Genomic DNA, 16,767 nt, shown 5'->3' on the forward strand with positions numbered 1-16,767 from the left:
ACTGCCTGAGCTGTCTCTCTGCTACGCTTATCCATGGGATAGATCTATTCCCAGCACCACCCCAGCCCCCTGGACCATGCCACAACCCTGGCGTGACATGCACTCACCGTGGCAAACACAGTGCTGGTGGACAGTCTTCACCTGCCCCAGCAGGTGGTCCAGAGCTTCAGCTTGTCCCCTTCTCCGTGGGGCGCGGCCATCATACTCCCGCCAGTCTGTGGGGCATAGACCAGCATCACCCCCAGCACCCCTTGGCCTGGGGGGAAAAATGGTTTCTGCACCCTCCTCCCCATGTCACGTCACCTCCTGGTACCCGACCTGGGTGTCCCACAGGCACAGCAGCAGTTGTGGGTGCTGGGCACCTCTGGGTGGGCTAGGCTTTGGGAGATGCCCAGTTTTGTGCCACTCTTCCCAGGACCACCCCAGCTCTGCACAGCACCCCATGGCCACTGGCCACCCCACAGCATAGCAAGGATGCGGCAGAGGGAAAGAACAAGGTCCCGTCTGTTGCTGCCACACTTCACTGGCCTTAAAAAATAAAATTCTTTCCAGTGTCTTCCTCCAGGTCTTCCCCAGAGCTGCAGCTTTCCCCAGGCGAGTGCAGAGAGTTGGGCTCACCTCGGCAAACACATAAATAAGCTCTCCTGCCAGTTCCACCCATTGCGAGACAGCAGCAGGACTGGGAGAAGGGCTGGGGACCCACCGGCGCTTCTACGTTAGCTTTACATTAATTGCTTTAAACACCCCCTGTGTCCTGCCTGCTGCTGTTTTCCATGGAAAGTTCAGCTCTGTTAACTTTGGCTGGGGCTTGCCACTATTTTTAGGAGCTTTAAAAACACCCAGGGAGGTGACTGACTATATTCTGCTGGGCCAGGGAAGGATCTTTACCGAAGGAAGAAATATTAATGGAGATAAAAATAAATAAATCTCACTCATGTCTGATTTACTTCAGACTCACAGTATCAGTGATGCATGGATCTTGGTCACAGGGAGTGTGACACACTCAGGACTGCAAAGGGGCTTTAAAGTGGGTGCAGACATGACCAACACCCGCTGCCAGGACAGGGTAAAGCCAGGGCGATGGAGTGCACACATAGGCTCACTATATGCACTCATATACATGCAAATATATTTTTGCACCTTTCCATACCAGTATAGCACTCGCCGTATCCACAGCTAGAGCTATGCACGGTGGCTGCACATCTCTGGCCCCACTGCTGTTCATGTGCTGCCAGACCTGCACCTTGACCCATATGCGGTGCATTTGCTGCTCATGTGCAGCAGCACGCTCGGTCCCTCACTGCCTGCAAGCGCGATGGCAGGGGCCACGTGCCCACCACCCTGCTGCCTGCCCGTCAGGCTGGGCTCAGCCTCCACCTCCCCGGATGTGCGGGGGGCTGCTTCTTACACATCCGCCAGTGCTGATCCTGTGGGACTGCCACACAGTGACAACCACTTTGGGACAGGTGGCGAGGGGCAGAGGCCACCTCAGAGATCGCTCAGCCCTGAGCTTCACCTTCTGGGGCTGCTCCTTCCAGTTCAGTCCTCCTGGCCTGTCTCCCCTAGCACCCTGGGGTGACTTGTGTGACATAGGGTGGCTTTTCCTCCCCTACTTGCCCTGGTGCCAGCGTGGGGAGGAGAGTGCTGACAGCTCACAGCTGGTCTCTGGTGGGGCTTGTGACCCCCATCCCAGCTCGATGCCAGGGAATGCAGGTCCCTGGGGCTGGGCTGGATGGGTAAGAGCATGTGGTGGCACAGGGAGGACTCCAGGCCCACTGCCACCCAGGACTGGGAGGGCACCTCCAGGGGCTGAGTTGGGGCATCCCACCACATCTCCCCTCAGCATATGCCAATTGTGGTTTTGCACAAGCTTGGCCACTTTGGGGCAGATGTCACTGAGCAGTAGGGACTGACCCCTCCCAAAAGCTGCCCCGCACTGTTACGAACCTCTGCTAAAAAAACACAGGGATGTTTTTCCTTCCTACAGAGGAGATGGCTGCATTGCTCTCCTTTGAACTGAGAAAGCACAACATCCGCTCTCCTAGCTTCCTCCTTATGATGAGCTGATCCACGTGGTCTAAAAGTGCTCAGCCTTTGTCAGGCAGCCAGGAGGATTTCAGCTTGAAAAATCAGTATTTGGCAAAGCTCCTGTTACCTGGAGGCAGAAACCTGGACCCCCGGGCACAGCCTCCCTGCCTGGCCTAAGACCCAGATGCTGCCTCTGCTCCCAGGCCCACTAGACCCCATCCCAGCAGTGAGAGGGACCCCCAGATGGCACAAGGAGCTGTCACCTCCCCACCTCTGCCCTGCAGCCAGTGCCAGATACCACAGGCATTCCCACTGGTACTTACTGGAAGGGATGGCGAAAGGGGGCACGGAGGCTTGCGGGGGACCCCAGCCCTTCATGTTATAAGCAGACACCTGAACGTAGTAAGCTGTGCCCTGCAAGGAGGGAAGCCACATCAGTGCACCGGCACTTCTCCCGGCTCGGCATGCAGGGGTACGATTCCCCCCAGCCCAGTACACCAGTACACCACAAGCAGTACTAAACTGGGAGACCACAGCCCACTGGCTCTGACCTTCCCTAGCTGTACAAAGCTCTTGTTATCAGACACTAGAGAGTCCCATGGCCCGGGTGGGTGGTTCTGGGGGGAAGCAAAGGATGGGACATTGCAAGTGCCCCTTGCCAGGAGATGTGCTGACCCCAAAGACATGGGGCTTCCACAGCCTGGAAGGTCAGATGCTGCCTTCCTGCTGCGACGTGCAAGGAGACATGGAGCTGGCCCAGTGCTGTTGAGGGCTTGTGGCATGGCGACAGTGATTAAAGGTCTCTGATTAAAGCCCAGTCAAGCTGCCAGATGTTGCAAAGCCTCCAGGCACTCATGAAGGTGGACAGAAGGCTGTGAAGCAGCTCTGAAAGCATGATTGATGGGCTTGGGCCAGCTCCTTGCAGCGGCGCTGCTCTGGGCTCAACTCAAGCCCCGTTCTGGCAGGCACCAGGACAGCTCCTGCCCTAACAGCAGCTCCTGGGCTCTGGCATCACTGCCTGGGCTAAGCTCCTCTACCTACATTGAGGGCTTTCCCTGCTTCTCGAGCCAGTGGTCCCTGCCTGCCCCAGAGCTTTGGCACTGCACCCCCTGGTAAGGGCAACCCTCTCCATCCCAGTATCTCCCCGTGTTCCCATCCCAAGCTCCATCCCACCACAGTCCCCATCCTGCCCCGTCTGCCCTCCACTGGTCCAGTGTGTGCTGGGGACAGGCAGGCAGCCCCCGGGGAGGAGACAGCTGACAGGCAGCATGGCCCCTGCGGCTCTCAGGGAGATAAAACAGCAGGGAGCCCCAGACCCAACCAGCCTGTGACCTTGCTGGGCTCCCAGGGATGGAGACAGGGCTGGTCCCTTCTCTCCAATGAGCAGCGGGACCGGCGTGAGAGGTCGATTTGTGCAGGTGGCAGAGGAACGAGCCACTGATTTATTGCCCAGGAAGAGCAGGGGTGGTGACGGGAGCGAGGTGGTGGACAGAGGATAAATCAGGCGCTCGGTGAATGGGCTCATTCTGCCTTTCACTCGAGAGTCCCCAGGCACCCTGTGCAGGGGTTTCCCCACTGCCAGGGCAGCTGTGGCCATGCAGGGACAGACAGACGCCTCTCCTGGCCCCACGCTCCCAGCTCTGCCCGCAGGCTGTGCTGAACATGGCACGCACCACGGCACAACCCTACCCCTCCTGCTCACAGTGAAGCCCCGTTCCCTCCCCGCACTGGCTGAAGGGAACGACCCCACAGACTGCACCGTGGCCAGCGGCTTCTTCCAGCTGTGGGGTCTCCCCCTGCAGTGCAGACCCCCGTGGTGCACCCTGAGAGCTCACCGACACCAGCCCCCGGATGGTGAAGTGCAGGTTCTTCAGCTTATCAATCACGGCCTCCCCCAGCGGTGGCGAGAAGGTGGGGGAACAGCTCCACTCCACTGAAAGCAGAAGAGAACCCCAAGGTGCCACATGGCCCCGGAGCTGGGACAGGCTTCCAGGGCTGGCTGCAGCCTCTCGGGGCCCGCAGCTGCACAGGGAGCAGGGGCAGCAGCATGAAGGCAGGGGAGACAGGGGAGAGGGGGACCGGCACAGGGAGCTGCAGTCCTCCTCACCAAGCCACATCAGGTGGGGTCAGCACCCTCAAGCGACAGGTCACTAGTTGGGGATGGAGGAAATTCTTCCAGAAGCCAAAAATATCTGGTTTAAGTGGGTGACAGGTGCAAGAGTGGCAGGATGGCAAAGCTCCCCCCTGGCGTGCAGTGTGAGTGGGCAGCAAACAAGTGGCACCTCAAGTTTTGCCTTGGTGTAGGACAGTGGTTTGGTCTAGCTCAGACCATCTGGGGGTGACCAGGCTGTGCAGCAGCAGGCAGCCCTAGCTACTCCTGCACTTGAGCACAAAGGTGGCTTGACAGTGGCTTGGCAGCACTGCCCATGTTCCCAGCACGTTGGTGTGGCATGCATGGGGTGAGCGCCCCAGTACACCCCACTGGCACACTCAAGGCACCTGCCACAGCTACATGACCCCTGCACTGCTGTGGAGACCCCGGTCTTTACCTTTGTACTTGGTGACAACGGCCGAGTTGACACTCAGGGGCTCCCAGAAGGTCACCTGCACCGAGGAGCTGCTGGCCACGGAGAGGTGGACATTGGTGGGGGCATCTGGCACTCCTGGGGGCAGAGAAGGCAGCGACCACTACAGTGAGGATGGTCACCCTGAACCCCTCAGTGTCCCTCCTGGGCCTCCCCCCACTCCCAGGGACATGTTTCCAGAGTGCTCAACCCCGTGCAACCGTACAGCGAGTCCCAGTTACAGGGCATGGGGATTATCTGATGGGTGCCGGTGCAGCCCTGTGCCCAGACCTCACCCAGCCCTGGCTCCTTCCTTCAGTGTGGGGGTTGCCCCCCGGCCCTCCAAGCCCTCCTGTGGGCACTCACGGGCATGCTCAAACCCTGCCTTCATGCGCTTGTAAAGCCGGTATCGCCACTCCCAGGCCTTGAGCTGCTTCTCCTTCTCAGAGCAGTCAGCGTTGGGCGCCTCATTCACCACCTGCGCTGTCAGCTCATTGACGCGCTGCTCTGCTTCCCGCACCAGCGTGGAAAGGTGCAGTGAGCGGCTCTCCAGGCTTACAACTGTGGGGTGGGTGAGCACGGCCACGGGTCCAGGGCAGGGAGCCAGAAGGAGGGAAGAGAAGGTGGTTAGAGCAAGCCCAGGCTCTGCTGGCACCAAGTCCCCACCCCAACACTCCGTCCTCCCCTCTGTGCCCTGCTCCTGGGCTCCACTCAAGAGCATGGCTCCACTTGAGCCTATGCTACAGAATGTACCAGTTTCCCAGAGCCCAGTGACCACCTCCCCACCCAGATCCCACTGCCTGGGGTGTTCCACCCCACCAAGATGGAGACCCAGGTGATAGGCATGGCACAGCTTCCCCACACCAACTCACAGTGCGGACTCTCCTTTGCTCCTGCCTGCAGCAGGGCCCTGGCGATGGGAGCATTGTTGGTCATGATGGCGATGTCCAGGGGCAGCAGCCCCTCGCTGTTGGGGGTGTTGAGGTCCAGCTCCTCAGGGCTGTACTGCTTCAGCAGCTCCTGGACCCTGTCTAGATCCTGCAGCTCCACAGCCTCAAAGAGGGCAGCATTGCTCTGGAACTGGGTGGAAGGAGAAACAGAGGTTGGCTGAGCATGGGGTATCCTCCTCCACCCCACCAAACACCTTAGAGTCCCTCACCAGCATCCCACAAACCCAATGAGGAGGGGGATGCCCTGGTCCCAAGGGCTTGGGAGCACCAGCTCTTTGCAGGCAGAACCGAATGATGCTGAGCAAACACCTGGACCAGCTCCAGCTGAACTCGCTCCAGGGCAGCCTCACTTAATACATTCTTGTGCTTCCACCCAGATGACAGCATTGTCCACACAGGGACACCCCCATCCCCGCCTTCCCAGCCACAGCAGTGCTGGATGGAGCCAGCAGGCACTCACCACATAGGACTTGCGGAGCTTCTCCTTCTCGCCCCGTCCCACCAGGCTGCCCTCATCGAAGGAAGTGTAATTGACTCGGAATTTCCCTGACAGGTTTCGGTAGAGCCTCTTGGCTGCGTTTGGTGAGGAAGGGCCCGGTGGCTTCCTGGCCTGTGCCAGCTGCAGGTCCCGCATCTGCTGCGTCATTTTAGGGGAGGATGACCTGGGAAAGGGCAAGAAGATGTGGGACAATGAGGCATGGAAGACATGCCAAAAAGGCAGAGGCACATCTGCAGCATCGGGACCGGGACCAAGGCATGACCGAAGAGAGCCAGAGCAGTGCCAGCACAGCACCAATGTGAGCAGCTGCAAGGCAGATGCTTGTGCCATCAATGTCCTCATCCACCTGTTATCAGCTGAGGTCGGTCCATTCCTCCTCCCCATCACTGCTGCTGGCTCTGCGGGGGTCCCAAGGGGTTCGTATGAACCCTGCGGGTGAGACATTTCCTTCCAGACCCAGCTCCCGGTCTGGCCTCACACTGTCTTTGAGTTGGGATGCCCCAAGCAACTTCAGGCTGCTCAGCTCTGATACCAGTCCCTCATCCATCACAACCAGGAAATCTCTCCTTACTCCCAGTCTCTACCATCCAGCCTCTGCAGAGATGGGTTGCCCCGTCCCCCTCAGCTGTGGGGGCCACAGGGACAGAGTCCCCCAGTCCTGTGCTGGGTGAGTGCTGCCCACCACACAGCTGGTTTGGGACAGCCTCGCACATCCTTTCCACATCCATTCTTCTAGCAGGAACCCATCTCCTGTGCTCATCTGTGTCCCTTAGCCCTCCGTGGTACGTGACTCTCCTCAGGGCCTTTATTCCAGCAAAGGGCACCCTCTGAAAGAGAAGTGAGAATGGGGATGGACAGAAGGCCATTTCTAATGGCACCAAAACAGCATCAGGTCCTGATAGGGACCAGTGAACTCCAGCCTCCTGCTTACCAGCAGACCCAGACTCCACAGCTGCTCCTCACCTGCTCCATCCACATTGACTAAGCTACAAAATCTTTTCTCCACTCCGATTTTGATTTCTACTTTAAATAGCCATGATAAATGTGTACAAGTCACTAGGAAAGCTGACATCTTTTGATGGCTTCCCAGAGGGAGGGACTGCCCCTCTCCCTGGAGCTGTGACCCTCATATCCCCACCAAGACCTCATCCCCAGCAGGCAAAGTCCCCGGCGAGCGTGGCCGTGCTGCTGCGTGGGGCTTTTGCCCATGAGTCATCCCTTACAGCACAGAGGGCTTTCACTGGCGTCAAACATCTGATCCCCCTCTTGCCATAGCCTGTGGCACAGTTCCCAGACAAGGAGCATCAGGGCTAAAGAGCATTTAGCACAACTACACTTAACACAGTTTCTCTCAGTTTTGACTTCATACCGCTGTGTCTAAGGTCAGATATTTAGGGGCAAGGTCTCCCCTGTATCGCTTCATTGGTTAAAGATCAAGCAAGGGGTAAGCGTGATAAAAAGCACAACAGTTGTCTAGAAGGTCATGCCAAAATGCTACCACAAGGCTGTGCCTGTGATGCTGATGTTTATAAAGCCATCATCAGGAGGCCGGATATTAATAACAACCTCACTACATGCTCTTCATCTTCCCGATTTCAGATTAGGCACAGTGGGCTGCAGGAGGCCTTTCGTGATTTTACCTTTTATTACTGTGATATTTAAAAGCAGAAAATGATGAGGAGGTTGGCTCCTGCCAACCGCTCCTCTCACTGGCTTCAGCTTATGGATTTAGAGGTCCTGAGCGTGGTCCAAGCCACGGTGTCAAGTTGCTGCCCTAGATTCCTCCAGAGACGGGCATTATCTTAATGTAGGGCTTTGTGGACCAGACAGGCAGTGAATACCAGCCACGTGAGCTTCAGCTGGCAAGGCACCCGGAGCAACCACAGGGAGGCTGGGGAGATCTGTGCAGTGGGGTCCTGCTGGTTCTGGTGGGGAAGAAAGGGAGCAGCTTTACAGCAGGAGGGCATCACCATGGGGGGAGAGACCTGCACAATGCAGGGAAGGGCTAGAAAACCAGCCCTGGGCTCGCTGGGACTTACCCAGCTGTGGGCAGAGTCTTCAGCTTACAGATGTGGTAGCCCAAGCACCTTGTATTTCGTTGTTGACGTGGAGCAGCTCCTGGCATGGCTGCTACTGGATGCTCCTCATACGGCACATACAAGCCTCTACAGATGGCATGCATAAGATTCCAGCTATCAAAGGTGTGGAAAAGCATCACACAGCTCTGCTGTCACTGGTGGAGCGAAAAGCCACCCATGCCTGTGCAGGCAGGTCACTCTGGCAGGAAAAGGCAATCAGGAAGGCAAGTCCTGACCCTTGGACCAAGCCCAAGAAGAAAAGTGCTATTGGACACACTTTGGAAAGAGAAGTGACTCGAGAGACTCTCCAGCAAAACCTTGCCCTTTCTCTTGTGTTTAAAAGCTCCATGCTGACCAAGTCCTCCTCTCTCCACCTCCAGCTGCTGCTTGGTGGCAAAGGCAGCTCTTTTAGCAGGCTTGTCAACAAGATGCCTAATTGTACTGCAGTTCCCCTTCACCCAAGGGGGCAACAATGTGCTCCCACATCAGGAAAGGAAGGAAGATCTCAGAAGTGCCTCTCTGGAAGCCGGAATAGACCTTGCTGTAGCAGATCCCTGCTCCCTCCATGCCTGCAGAATCAAGGCTTAAAAAAAGGAGTGGTACTTTGGAGCAAAAGCATTTTGAATTTTTACTGTAATTATCAAATAAATCACCAATTAAAATATATGGCGAATGACCCAGTACAGGCAGGCTACACAATTTAAAGAAAGTTCTCTCAAAGATGGTAGAAACAGAGGCAACATAGAGAAACATCTCACTATTTCCCCTCATCTGATCTGCTTTTAATGAGAAGCGAAGAGATGGAAATTACTCAGAGTTCAGGAGTGAACATCTATCTATATTAAACCAGCTGCCCCAAAGATAAAAGAGTTTCCTGCCCTGTGGTTATGACTCATCCAGACTCAGTGAAATAGTCTTGATTTATCTAGAACTAAACTTTGCAGTGGAGCAACTGATAGCCGAAAACAACACCCACAGACAACATGCCCTCAAGGTACAACCAGCCAACACAGGCAGCAAAGCCCCATCCTGCAGGGAGGTGGTAGGACAAGGGTCCACTCCCCTGCCTTTATAGTGTCAGTGCAGCTGAACTAAACTTATCTCAACTACAATCAGTTGTTTCTAATAATTTACCTACCTACCGCAAACACAGCAGCAGGGGACAGGTGCTTTGCCTGCCCCAGCAGTTCCATTTTCTGGTCATGGGATGTGTTTGTGACCATCAGGGAGATGGTGTGGCCATCAGGTCTGTGATGCCATAAATCCCTATATAGCAACTCTGCCATCCTCTCCGTAGAAAAGGCTGAGGTTCTGCAAAAGGATGTGTTAGGGATGGCCAGACCCACCTCATGAAACCTATGTAATGAGGATATTTTTTAAAATTCACGTGAGGATAGATGTGCAGAAGACAACTTCTTTTTATCCTTCTTTCTGCAACAAACACAAGCTGGGTAGTTTATAACGTTGTGGTTCCTGCATATGCTGGGTTTTAATGTTTCCAACACTGCAGATCTTGGTCTAGTAAACAGTGTTAATAATTGTTGTAAGTATATGATTTTAAGTGCATTTTGTTTAAGGGTAGGTGTAGCCTCTCCGAGTCTTGAGCAGAGAACGAGCCCGTGTCAGACAGGGCTGATCCATCCTGCCAGTGGAGCCCAGAGCCCCGGTGGGCTGTAAGGAGCCCTGCTCGCCCCGAGCCCAGCAGGACCTGGCTGTCCCTCCCTGAGCACCCATGAGGAGGGCCCACACCAGGCACCCACTGCACCAGATGTGCAAACTCCGGGGAGACTTTGCCCTCCCTGCTGCCACATGCTCCTGTCTCAGGGACTAGAGGCACCTGGACAGGCAGGCAATGATCGTCCTCAGAGGCTCAGAGGTCACCAGACTAGATGTAAGGAAGAAACTTTTTACGCTGAGGGTGGTGAGACACTGGCACAGGCTGCCCAGGGAGGTGGTGGATGCCCCGTCCCTGGACACATCCAGGGTCAGGCTGGACAGGGCTCTGGGCAGCCTGATCCAGTGGAAGGTGTCCCTGCTCCCGCAGGGGGGCTGGGTTCCCTTCCAACCCACCCAGCCTACAATTCTATGAAGTGGCTGGTGGGAACCATGGTGGCCGTCCCACACCATCTCCCACCAGTGGGAACCCAGGCTGTGAAAAGGCTCATGCGAAAGCGATGCTGCTGGTGGTGGCGATGACCTTCCAGCCAAAAACTGAGCCTGCCTTGTCCCTGCCGCCCCCCACGCTGGCTGTGGAAAGGATTAGCTCATGGGTGCCTGCCCGTGCTGGCAGCAAGAGGGCAGACTCCAGCTCGCAGCGGCAGACATGAGCTCAGCACCACGCTCCCGTCCTCAGGGTTGGTGTGGGTGGCTGTCACTTCAGGAAGCTGCTCCCCACCGTCTGCAGCCTGATGCAGCGGAAAGAGAAGGTGCAGGGCTCCACGCATGAGAGAAAGGGAGCCCGAAGGGTGGAGGATGAATGGTGTCAATGCTTTGAAAGGACAAGGCTTGGGGTGGGGGAGGAGGAGAAGGACTGGGTCCTTGCAGAGCTTGTAGCCTCACGGCACCGTGGGTGTCAGTGGTACGTTAGCACAAACTGCCAGGGATGCTCTCCTGAACTGCGGTCCGATTCAGTCCATAGGGTTATCCAATGAAGGAACAGGACAGGAGCAGCCTAAAAAACAGTTATGAGGGTAAGCCAACCCAACCCCACCCCACCAACCTCACCCCAAAGCGAGAGCTTGCATCAAGAGACTGGCTGGCAAGGTCAACATACAGGCTGTTTCCAAAGACATGAGTGTGAAGTTTCTTTCCTTGCCTGAGCCCACTCAGCCCGCCCCCACGGGCAGGGCCACGCTCACCCTGGGTGCACACAGGAAACCAGATGCTACAGCCACTAACACCTGACACTGATCTATCCGCAGCAGAGACCAGTCAAGCTCCTAACACGGCAAGGAGCCCCTCTCGGCTCATAGGGACATGAACCAGAAGCACAGCGTCCAGCACGAAGAGGAGCTGCTGATGCACTCCCATTTTCCACTCTTAATGCCTGAGTATAAGCAAATTTTCAGGACTGGTGAAACAGAGATTGGATCCAAAACAGAGCATGACTAGGGGAGCCCTTCCAAAAGAGTGGGATTTCATAACCCACCAAAAGGCACACTCGAAACTAGGACAAAATGCTGCGCTCGGCATCCCTGCAAGGCAGCAGGGCTCACAGGAGCAGCCTGCACACCAGTTACCCATCCTGAGGTGTGCAGACCTCAAAGGTATTTAAATATTGTTCAGTGACCTGGCCATGCAAAGATGGAGCAAAATACTCCTGCTCCACGGAATCATCTGCGTGCCTGGAAAATGCACTTGCATATTGAAACCTGGGTCCGGGAAAAAGCACCAAACCAGATCCAGGGCTTTGTTTGTTTGTTTCCTACAGATTTTCTCTTTTTTCCCTACTTGGCAAACCCGCTGCATTTTGTTTTGAATGGAGTCTAAATGAGCGTGCCTCTTTTGTTTAGCAATAACAACTAACTTATATAGCTCCTGCTCCTGCCAGTACATTTTTGTTTGGCTCCACAAGCCCAACGCTCTCAGTGCAACGCTTGGAGCAGCTCAGCACGATGCAAGACCAGAAGCTGCTGCACAGCATCCAGGTCAGTGCAGAGCCTCCCGAGCCCCAGGCACTGGTCTGGTGATGCTGGTATGGCTTCACGTTGTCTCTGCTGTCTCCATACCAGGCACACCACGGTGCATGTAGGTGCTTCTTGGGGAGCTCATGACCCAAAGCAGCTGAGAATGGACCCCATGGCCCCACAGCCCACTGCGTCATGGCACAGCATTGGATTTGAAAGCCGACTCCCAACAGATCAGTACCAAACATACTGGAGGAGAAAAGCGCATCCTGGGCATGATCTGCAACATCCCGCCAGCATTCAGCACCCTGTATCTCTGCAGGGGAAGAAGTGGAGGATTCTCCCAGCGAAGCAAGAGGGGTCAGTGTCACACCTGCCATCCAGGCTGTTCCCTGAATCAGGAGGCTTTTGCAGCCCTTGGGGAATGTTTGCGCTGGGAGCGCAGCAGCTGCAGCATGTAGTAAGGACCCCCTGGGAGCAGCCCTCACTCGGCTGCTGGAGAGGCTGTGGCAGCAGGGAGGCATGAGGCTGGACATGCGATGTCCCACATCACAGGGCCAGCTGGTGAGGCAGTGGTGTCCTTCCAAGGTACGGCCACATTGCCCAGTGCAGCACAGCAGGGAAGAGCCTGCCTGCATGGCTTGCCCCCACTGCACCTCCCTCCTAAATCACAGGCTCTGAATTTGGGAGAGACGGAGACTTCAGGACTCCAAGGGAGGTTCGGAGCCAACCAAGTAGATCACTTGCTGACAGTCTGTGGAGGCCTCCCATAAAACACCCTGTGTCTGCAGGCCCAGTGGTACATTTGTGGGAGGAAGGGAGCAGAAACACTGGAGCAAATTCTACTGCAACACGATAATGCTGCTAATGCTGCTGCTTCTTTCTCTCTTTTTTTTTTTTTTTTTTAAATTAAGCATCCTGATCATTGTTTTTAAGTGAGTCCAGAAGGAGCCTGTGGCTCAACCCCCAATTAAAAGATGACCAAAATCAGGCTTTCAGTTCCTCAGTCCCCCGTGACAGTCTGCCACCATGGTTAGGACTTCTGCCACGTGCACACTGCAGTCACAAAGCAGCACCATCCTGGCTGTGCCCACACACGTGCATCCCTCCTGGGTAGCTCCTACCCTGCTCGCACACACACCTCACACAGCACCGCCAGGACACCGGGGCGCTTCTGGTCAGGAACCCTGATAAGAGACAGTGCATGATGGTTGTCTCTCTAGCCAAGGCAGATGATGCTGACAGCACCATCAGCCCATGGGCACCAGCCTTGAGCTGCTCTGAAGGTGGCACTGGCTGGCACAGCCTGGCTCCGGGCACCCTGAGTCACCCCTTGCGGGAGGGGAAACAAAATCTCAGAGGCTCATACAGGCTCCAGTCGCAGACCTGGGTCAGAAAGGAGATGCTGGAGGGGAGAAGTGATGTCCACAACAGGCCCTCAGCTCTGCACCCCAGCCCGGCTCTGCTGGCTTCACTGTTTCATGAGGATTTACCCCAGCAGAACTCCTGGCCCACCATGTCTGGAGGCTCACACCTAGAAAATCAGCTTTTCTGCTTTTGCACTACCAAATTACTGTGGGGATTGAACTAAATGGGTATGTACATTACAGACCGAGGGTGTCCCTTGCCTGGAGGGTTTCAGGGGACACTGCTCAGGGTGCAGCATCTCCCTGTCACCAGCACCACATGTCCCTAAGGCACCTCCCAGTGCCAAAAGCCCCCAGTCCCTCCCCATCAGCATGGCAGGGGGGATGGCATCTCTGCCTTCGGAAGCTGGGCTCAGCCCTGGGCTCCCACCTCCCAGCCAGGGTAAACCCTCCTCCTCGCTGCTCCCCACAATGCCAGCCTTTAATTGCTGCTTGACATTAAGTATCTGAGCAAGGAAGTCTTGGGTAAATGTTCTTGCTATGGGAACACACAGTGCTGAGTCTCTTTAATTACATTGTTTTTGTTTGGCTTTTTTTATTAGTTGTGCTGTGGCTTCCCCTCCCTGACAGGCCAGCAAAGCGCACGCTAAATATGGCCGGGTTTAAAGTCCGCCGTGAAACTCGAACCGCGGCACCAGACTGGCTGGACTCGGTGCAAGCCAGGGTTACGGGACATGCATTCCAGCCGCCTGGGTCCTGCTCCGGCCCCACACCCCCCTGTCCTGCTCAAGCACCCGCCATCGAAGCAGCTAAGAGCACAACCACCACGCTCCGAAACACCTATGCAACCTCTTCTTCCTCACCTCACTCAATCCTGCTGGGAACACAGCCTAACCCTTTGCTCCACGGACCCCAAGCTGCCCCATCTCCATCGTACACACATCACTTCCACATTGGTCCCCATCCCACCCTGTCTCCATCATACCCATCATTCTGCACCGGTCCCCATCCCAAAGCGCCTGGCCCTCACCTGCTGAGCCCACCTCCAAGCTGCCCCTCGGGGCCAAAGAGCCCTCTTCCCACCGGCCATGCTGCTTTCATCTTCCTCTGCCTCCCTTGTTATTTTAAAGGCATTCCAGAGGATGCTGTCAGGCTTGGATGTGGTTTGGTTGGGTTGTTTGTTTTCATACTGGAGGTTTTATGATCGTATTGGGAACAAGCCCTAATTGAGCTGCAATTCGGATTGCAGTCCGTGGGTATTTGTTTCATTTTTGGAAGGGCTTAAACAGCAGCGCAGCTTAGGCTGAAGAACGCATTTGGTTTTAACTGGAACCTGATGGAGACAGGACTAAGCAGAATGGGCTGCCCCAAGCTGTGACTGAAGCTCATGGAGAAGCCCTGCGTGGCCGCCCCGGTGCCAGGTACCCATGGCAGCAGCAGGCAGCGCCAGGAGCGACCACACACCTATGACCACCCAAAACCCTGCTGCTGCTGGGCAGGAGGCAGATGGAGCCAGTCCTCCAGCGCCAGGAGCCAAGCACGCAGCCCTGGGGCCTGGCTTGGTTGGGGTTTGCAGCTGCCCTGCAGCCCCCTGAGCCCTGCAGCCCCCTGAGCCCTGCAACCCCCTGCGTCCTGCAATCCTCTGTGTCCTGCAACCCCCTGCGTCCTGCAACCCCCTGCGTCCTGCAACCCCCTGTGTCCTGCAACCTCCCTGCACTCTGCAACCCCTGCACTCTGCAAACCCCTGTGCCCTGCAACGCCCTGCACCCTGCAACCCCTCTGCAAACCTCTGGCCCTGCAAACCCATGCCCTGCAACCCCCTGCACTCTGCAAACCCCTGTGCCCTGCAAACCTCTGCACTGCAGGGTCTGTGACCTTGTGCTTGCCCAGCACCCCAGAGAGGGAGCTCAGCACCGCTGCCCAGGCTGCTTGGTCCCTGTGGCTGGCTGGGTGCTCCTTGCCCAAGCCGGGACTTGCCTCCAGACCTGAGCTGCTTGCAAAGACCAGGCAGCAGAAACGGACAGGACCTAAAGGTCAGCACCCAGACTGCCCTTCACAGGATCTACGTCGGTGTCAACTTCTGCTGACCGTGCCCCACAGTGACTGCCAGAACTAGCAGTTCAGCCCAAGCACCCAAAATGTGCCTGATGCTTCTGGCACCAGCAACCAGCTGGACCTTTGCAGGTAGGGACAGGAGGACAGATGGATTTTCAAAGCACAGAGGGACCAGCTGAGCACCTGCTCTGCATTACAATGGTGTTTCCTCCCTTCTTCCAAAATCTCACAAGCCCGGATGCTGAAGCAGGTCTACAGCGCTCTGGAAGCCACCCCCGACCTGCTGGCACCATCCCGGCTAAATCAGACTTCCGCATATTAAAAGCGGATAAGCAGTAGGGACTCACTGCCCCTCTTTCAGGAAGAAATCCTATCGCTGCTTGGCCTGCCAGCAACAAGCACTGCTCTGTGCCACAGATGCATGTGTGCAAACGCTTCTCAGGGGGTATCAAATGCAGAAGCTGAGTCATACGACGCCTGGTCTCAAAGATCACTGAAGGTAAAAGGAGGGAGAAAGAAATATCTCTGTGGGGTCACAGGCACCCAGCTGGAGCAAGTGGATGCTCAGTGTGGGGATGCTCATGTGGGCAACCAGGGCCAGGCTGTCATGCTGTGAGGAGGGATGTAAGGCCACATTCATCCAAGACTGTTCCTGTCCCCTCGCTCAGGTGCTGACACCCACTGCTTGGACAGGAGTGTGGCAGGCTGCTGGTGAAGCTGCTGTGGCAACACCAGCCTGCGCAGGGCCAGCAGCTGCATCTGAGACTGTCCTGATGGGAGAAGGGGCCACGGGGGCCGGTATGGCATTGCCCCAGCCCCTCTGAGGGCTGCCGCTATGTATCTGCACCACAGTGAAATGCCCAGGACCCTCCAGCAGCCAGGAAGAAGCACTAATTTGTCTTCCCCCATGATGGCTCAAGCACGCGTGGGAGGGATCTTTAAGCCCTTCCAAAAATGAAACATGCGTTTCAGCATGGCCTCACACCAGGGTAACATTCCACCCTGCCTCCTCCTCACCCCCACTGAGACCCACTGGGGCTCTCTCCCCTGACACTGGCTCCTCTGCACCACCATGCCTGGCTCATGGGATGCTGGGGCTCCGCAGCACCCATCCACCCAAGCCGCCCACTATGGTTCAAAGGTTGGCTCAGCTCCTCGCTTTGCTGGAAACAGGGCTCCTGGGAGCCGCATCCCTGCTGCCTGGCCCTGGGGCTGCAGCTTGCCCTGCACGGGGGCATAACCACATGCCGTGGGGGTTGAGACCTACAGACTCATCACAGCAGTGAGAGGCAATCAATTTGAACCCAGGCCTGCGAGGATGACAAGCAAATCCTTTAACCTCCTGCGCCACCTGGTGCCACCAGGAAGAATACGCTAGTGAGATCCGGCTTTCACTGGAAACCACCTCTTCTCCAAAACCATGAAATTGTAGAAAATTGGCCCAAGAAAGACTTCTGGAGGTCATCCAAGCTCAGTCCCCCATACCTGTGGCTGGTCTCCATCCTCAGCCAACTATAGCCGACCTGCACTTCACAGCCCTCCAGGGGACGTCCCCAGCCCATCACTGGGATGTCCCTTCTGGTAGGAACCCACCTCCAGT

General features: G+C 56.3%; 1 protein-coding gene across 1 annotated transcript in view; it reads right to left on the reverse strand.

Moving 5' to 3' along the window:
• LOC102057076 (ankyrin repeat and fibronectin type-III domain-containing protein 1-like) overlaps positions 1-16,767 on the reverse strand; it is a 209,029-nt gene that overhangs the window by 10,225 nt on the left and 182,037 nt on the right. Inside the window, exons 6-12 of the mRNA XM_027810164.2 lie at positions 6,003-6,204; positions 5,465-5,672; positions 4,959-5,153; positions 4,578-4,691; positions 3,864-3,961; positions 2,352-2,442; positions 108-215 (exon numbers count right to left, since the gene is read on the reverse strand). Of these exons, the coding sequence (XP_027665965.2) occupies positions 108-215; positions 2,352-2,442; positions 3,864-3,961; positions 4,578-4,691; positions 4,959-5,153; positions 5,465-5,672; positions 6,003-6,204 (1,016 nt within the window). The remainder of the gene's footprint in view (positions 1-107; positions 216-2,351; positions 2,443-3,863; positions 3,962-4,577; positions 4,692-4,958; positions 5,154-5,464; positions 5,673-6,002; positions 6,205-16,767) is intronic.

Source organism: Falco cherrug, chromosome 4 (assembly GCF_023634085.1).
Source record: "Falco cherrug isolate bFalChe1 chromosome 4, bFalChe1.pri, whole genome shotgun sequence".
NCBI lineage: Eukaryota > Metazoa > Chordata > Aves > Falconiformes > Falconidae > Falco > Falco cherrug.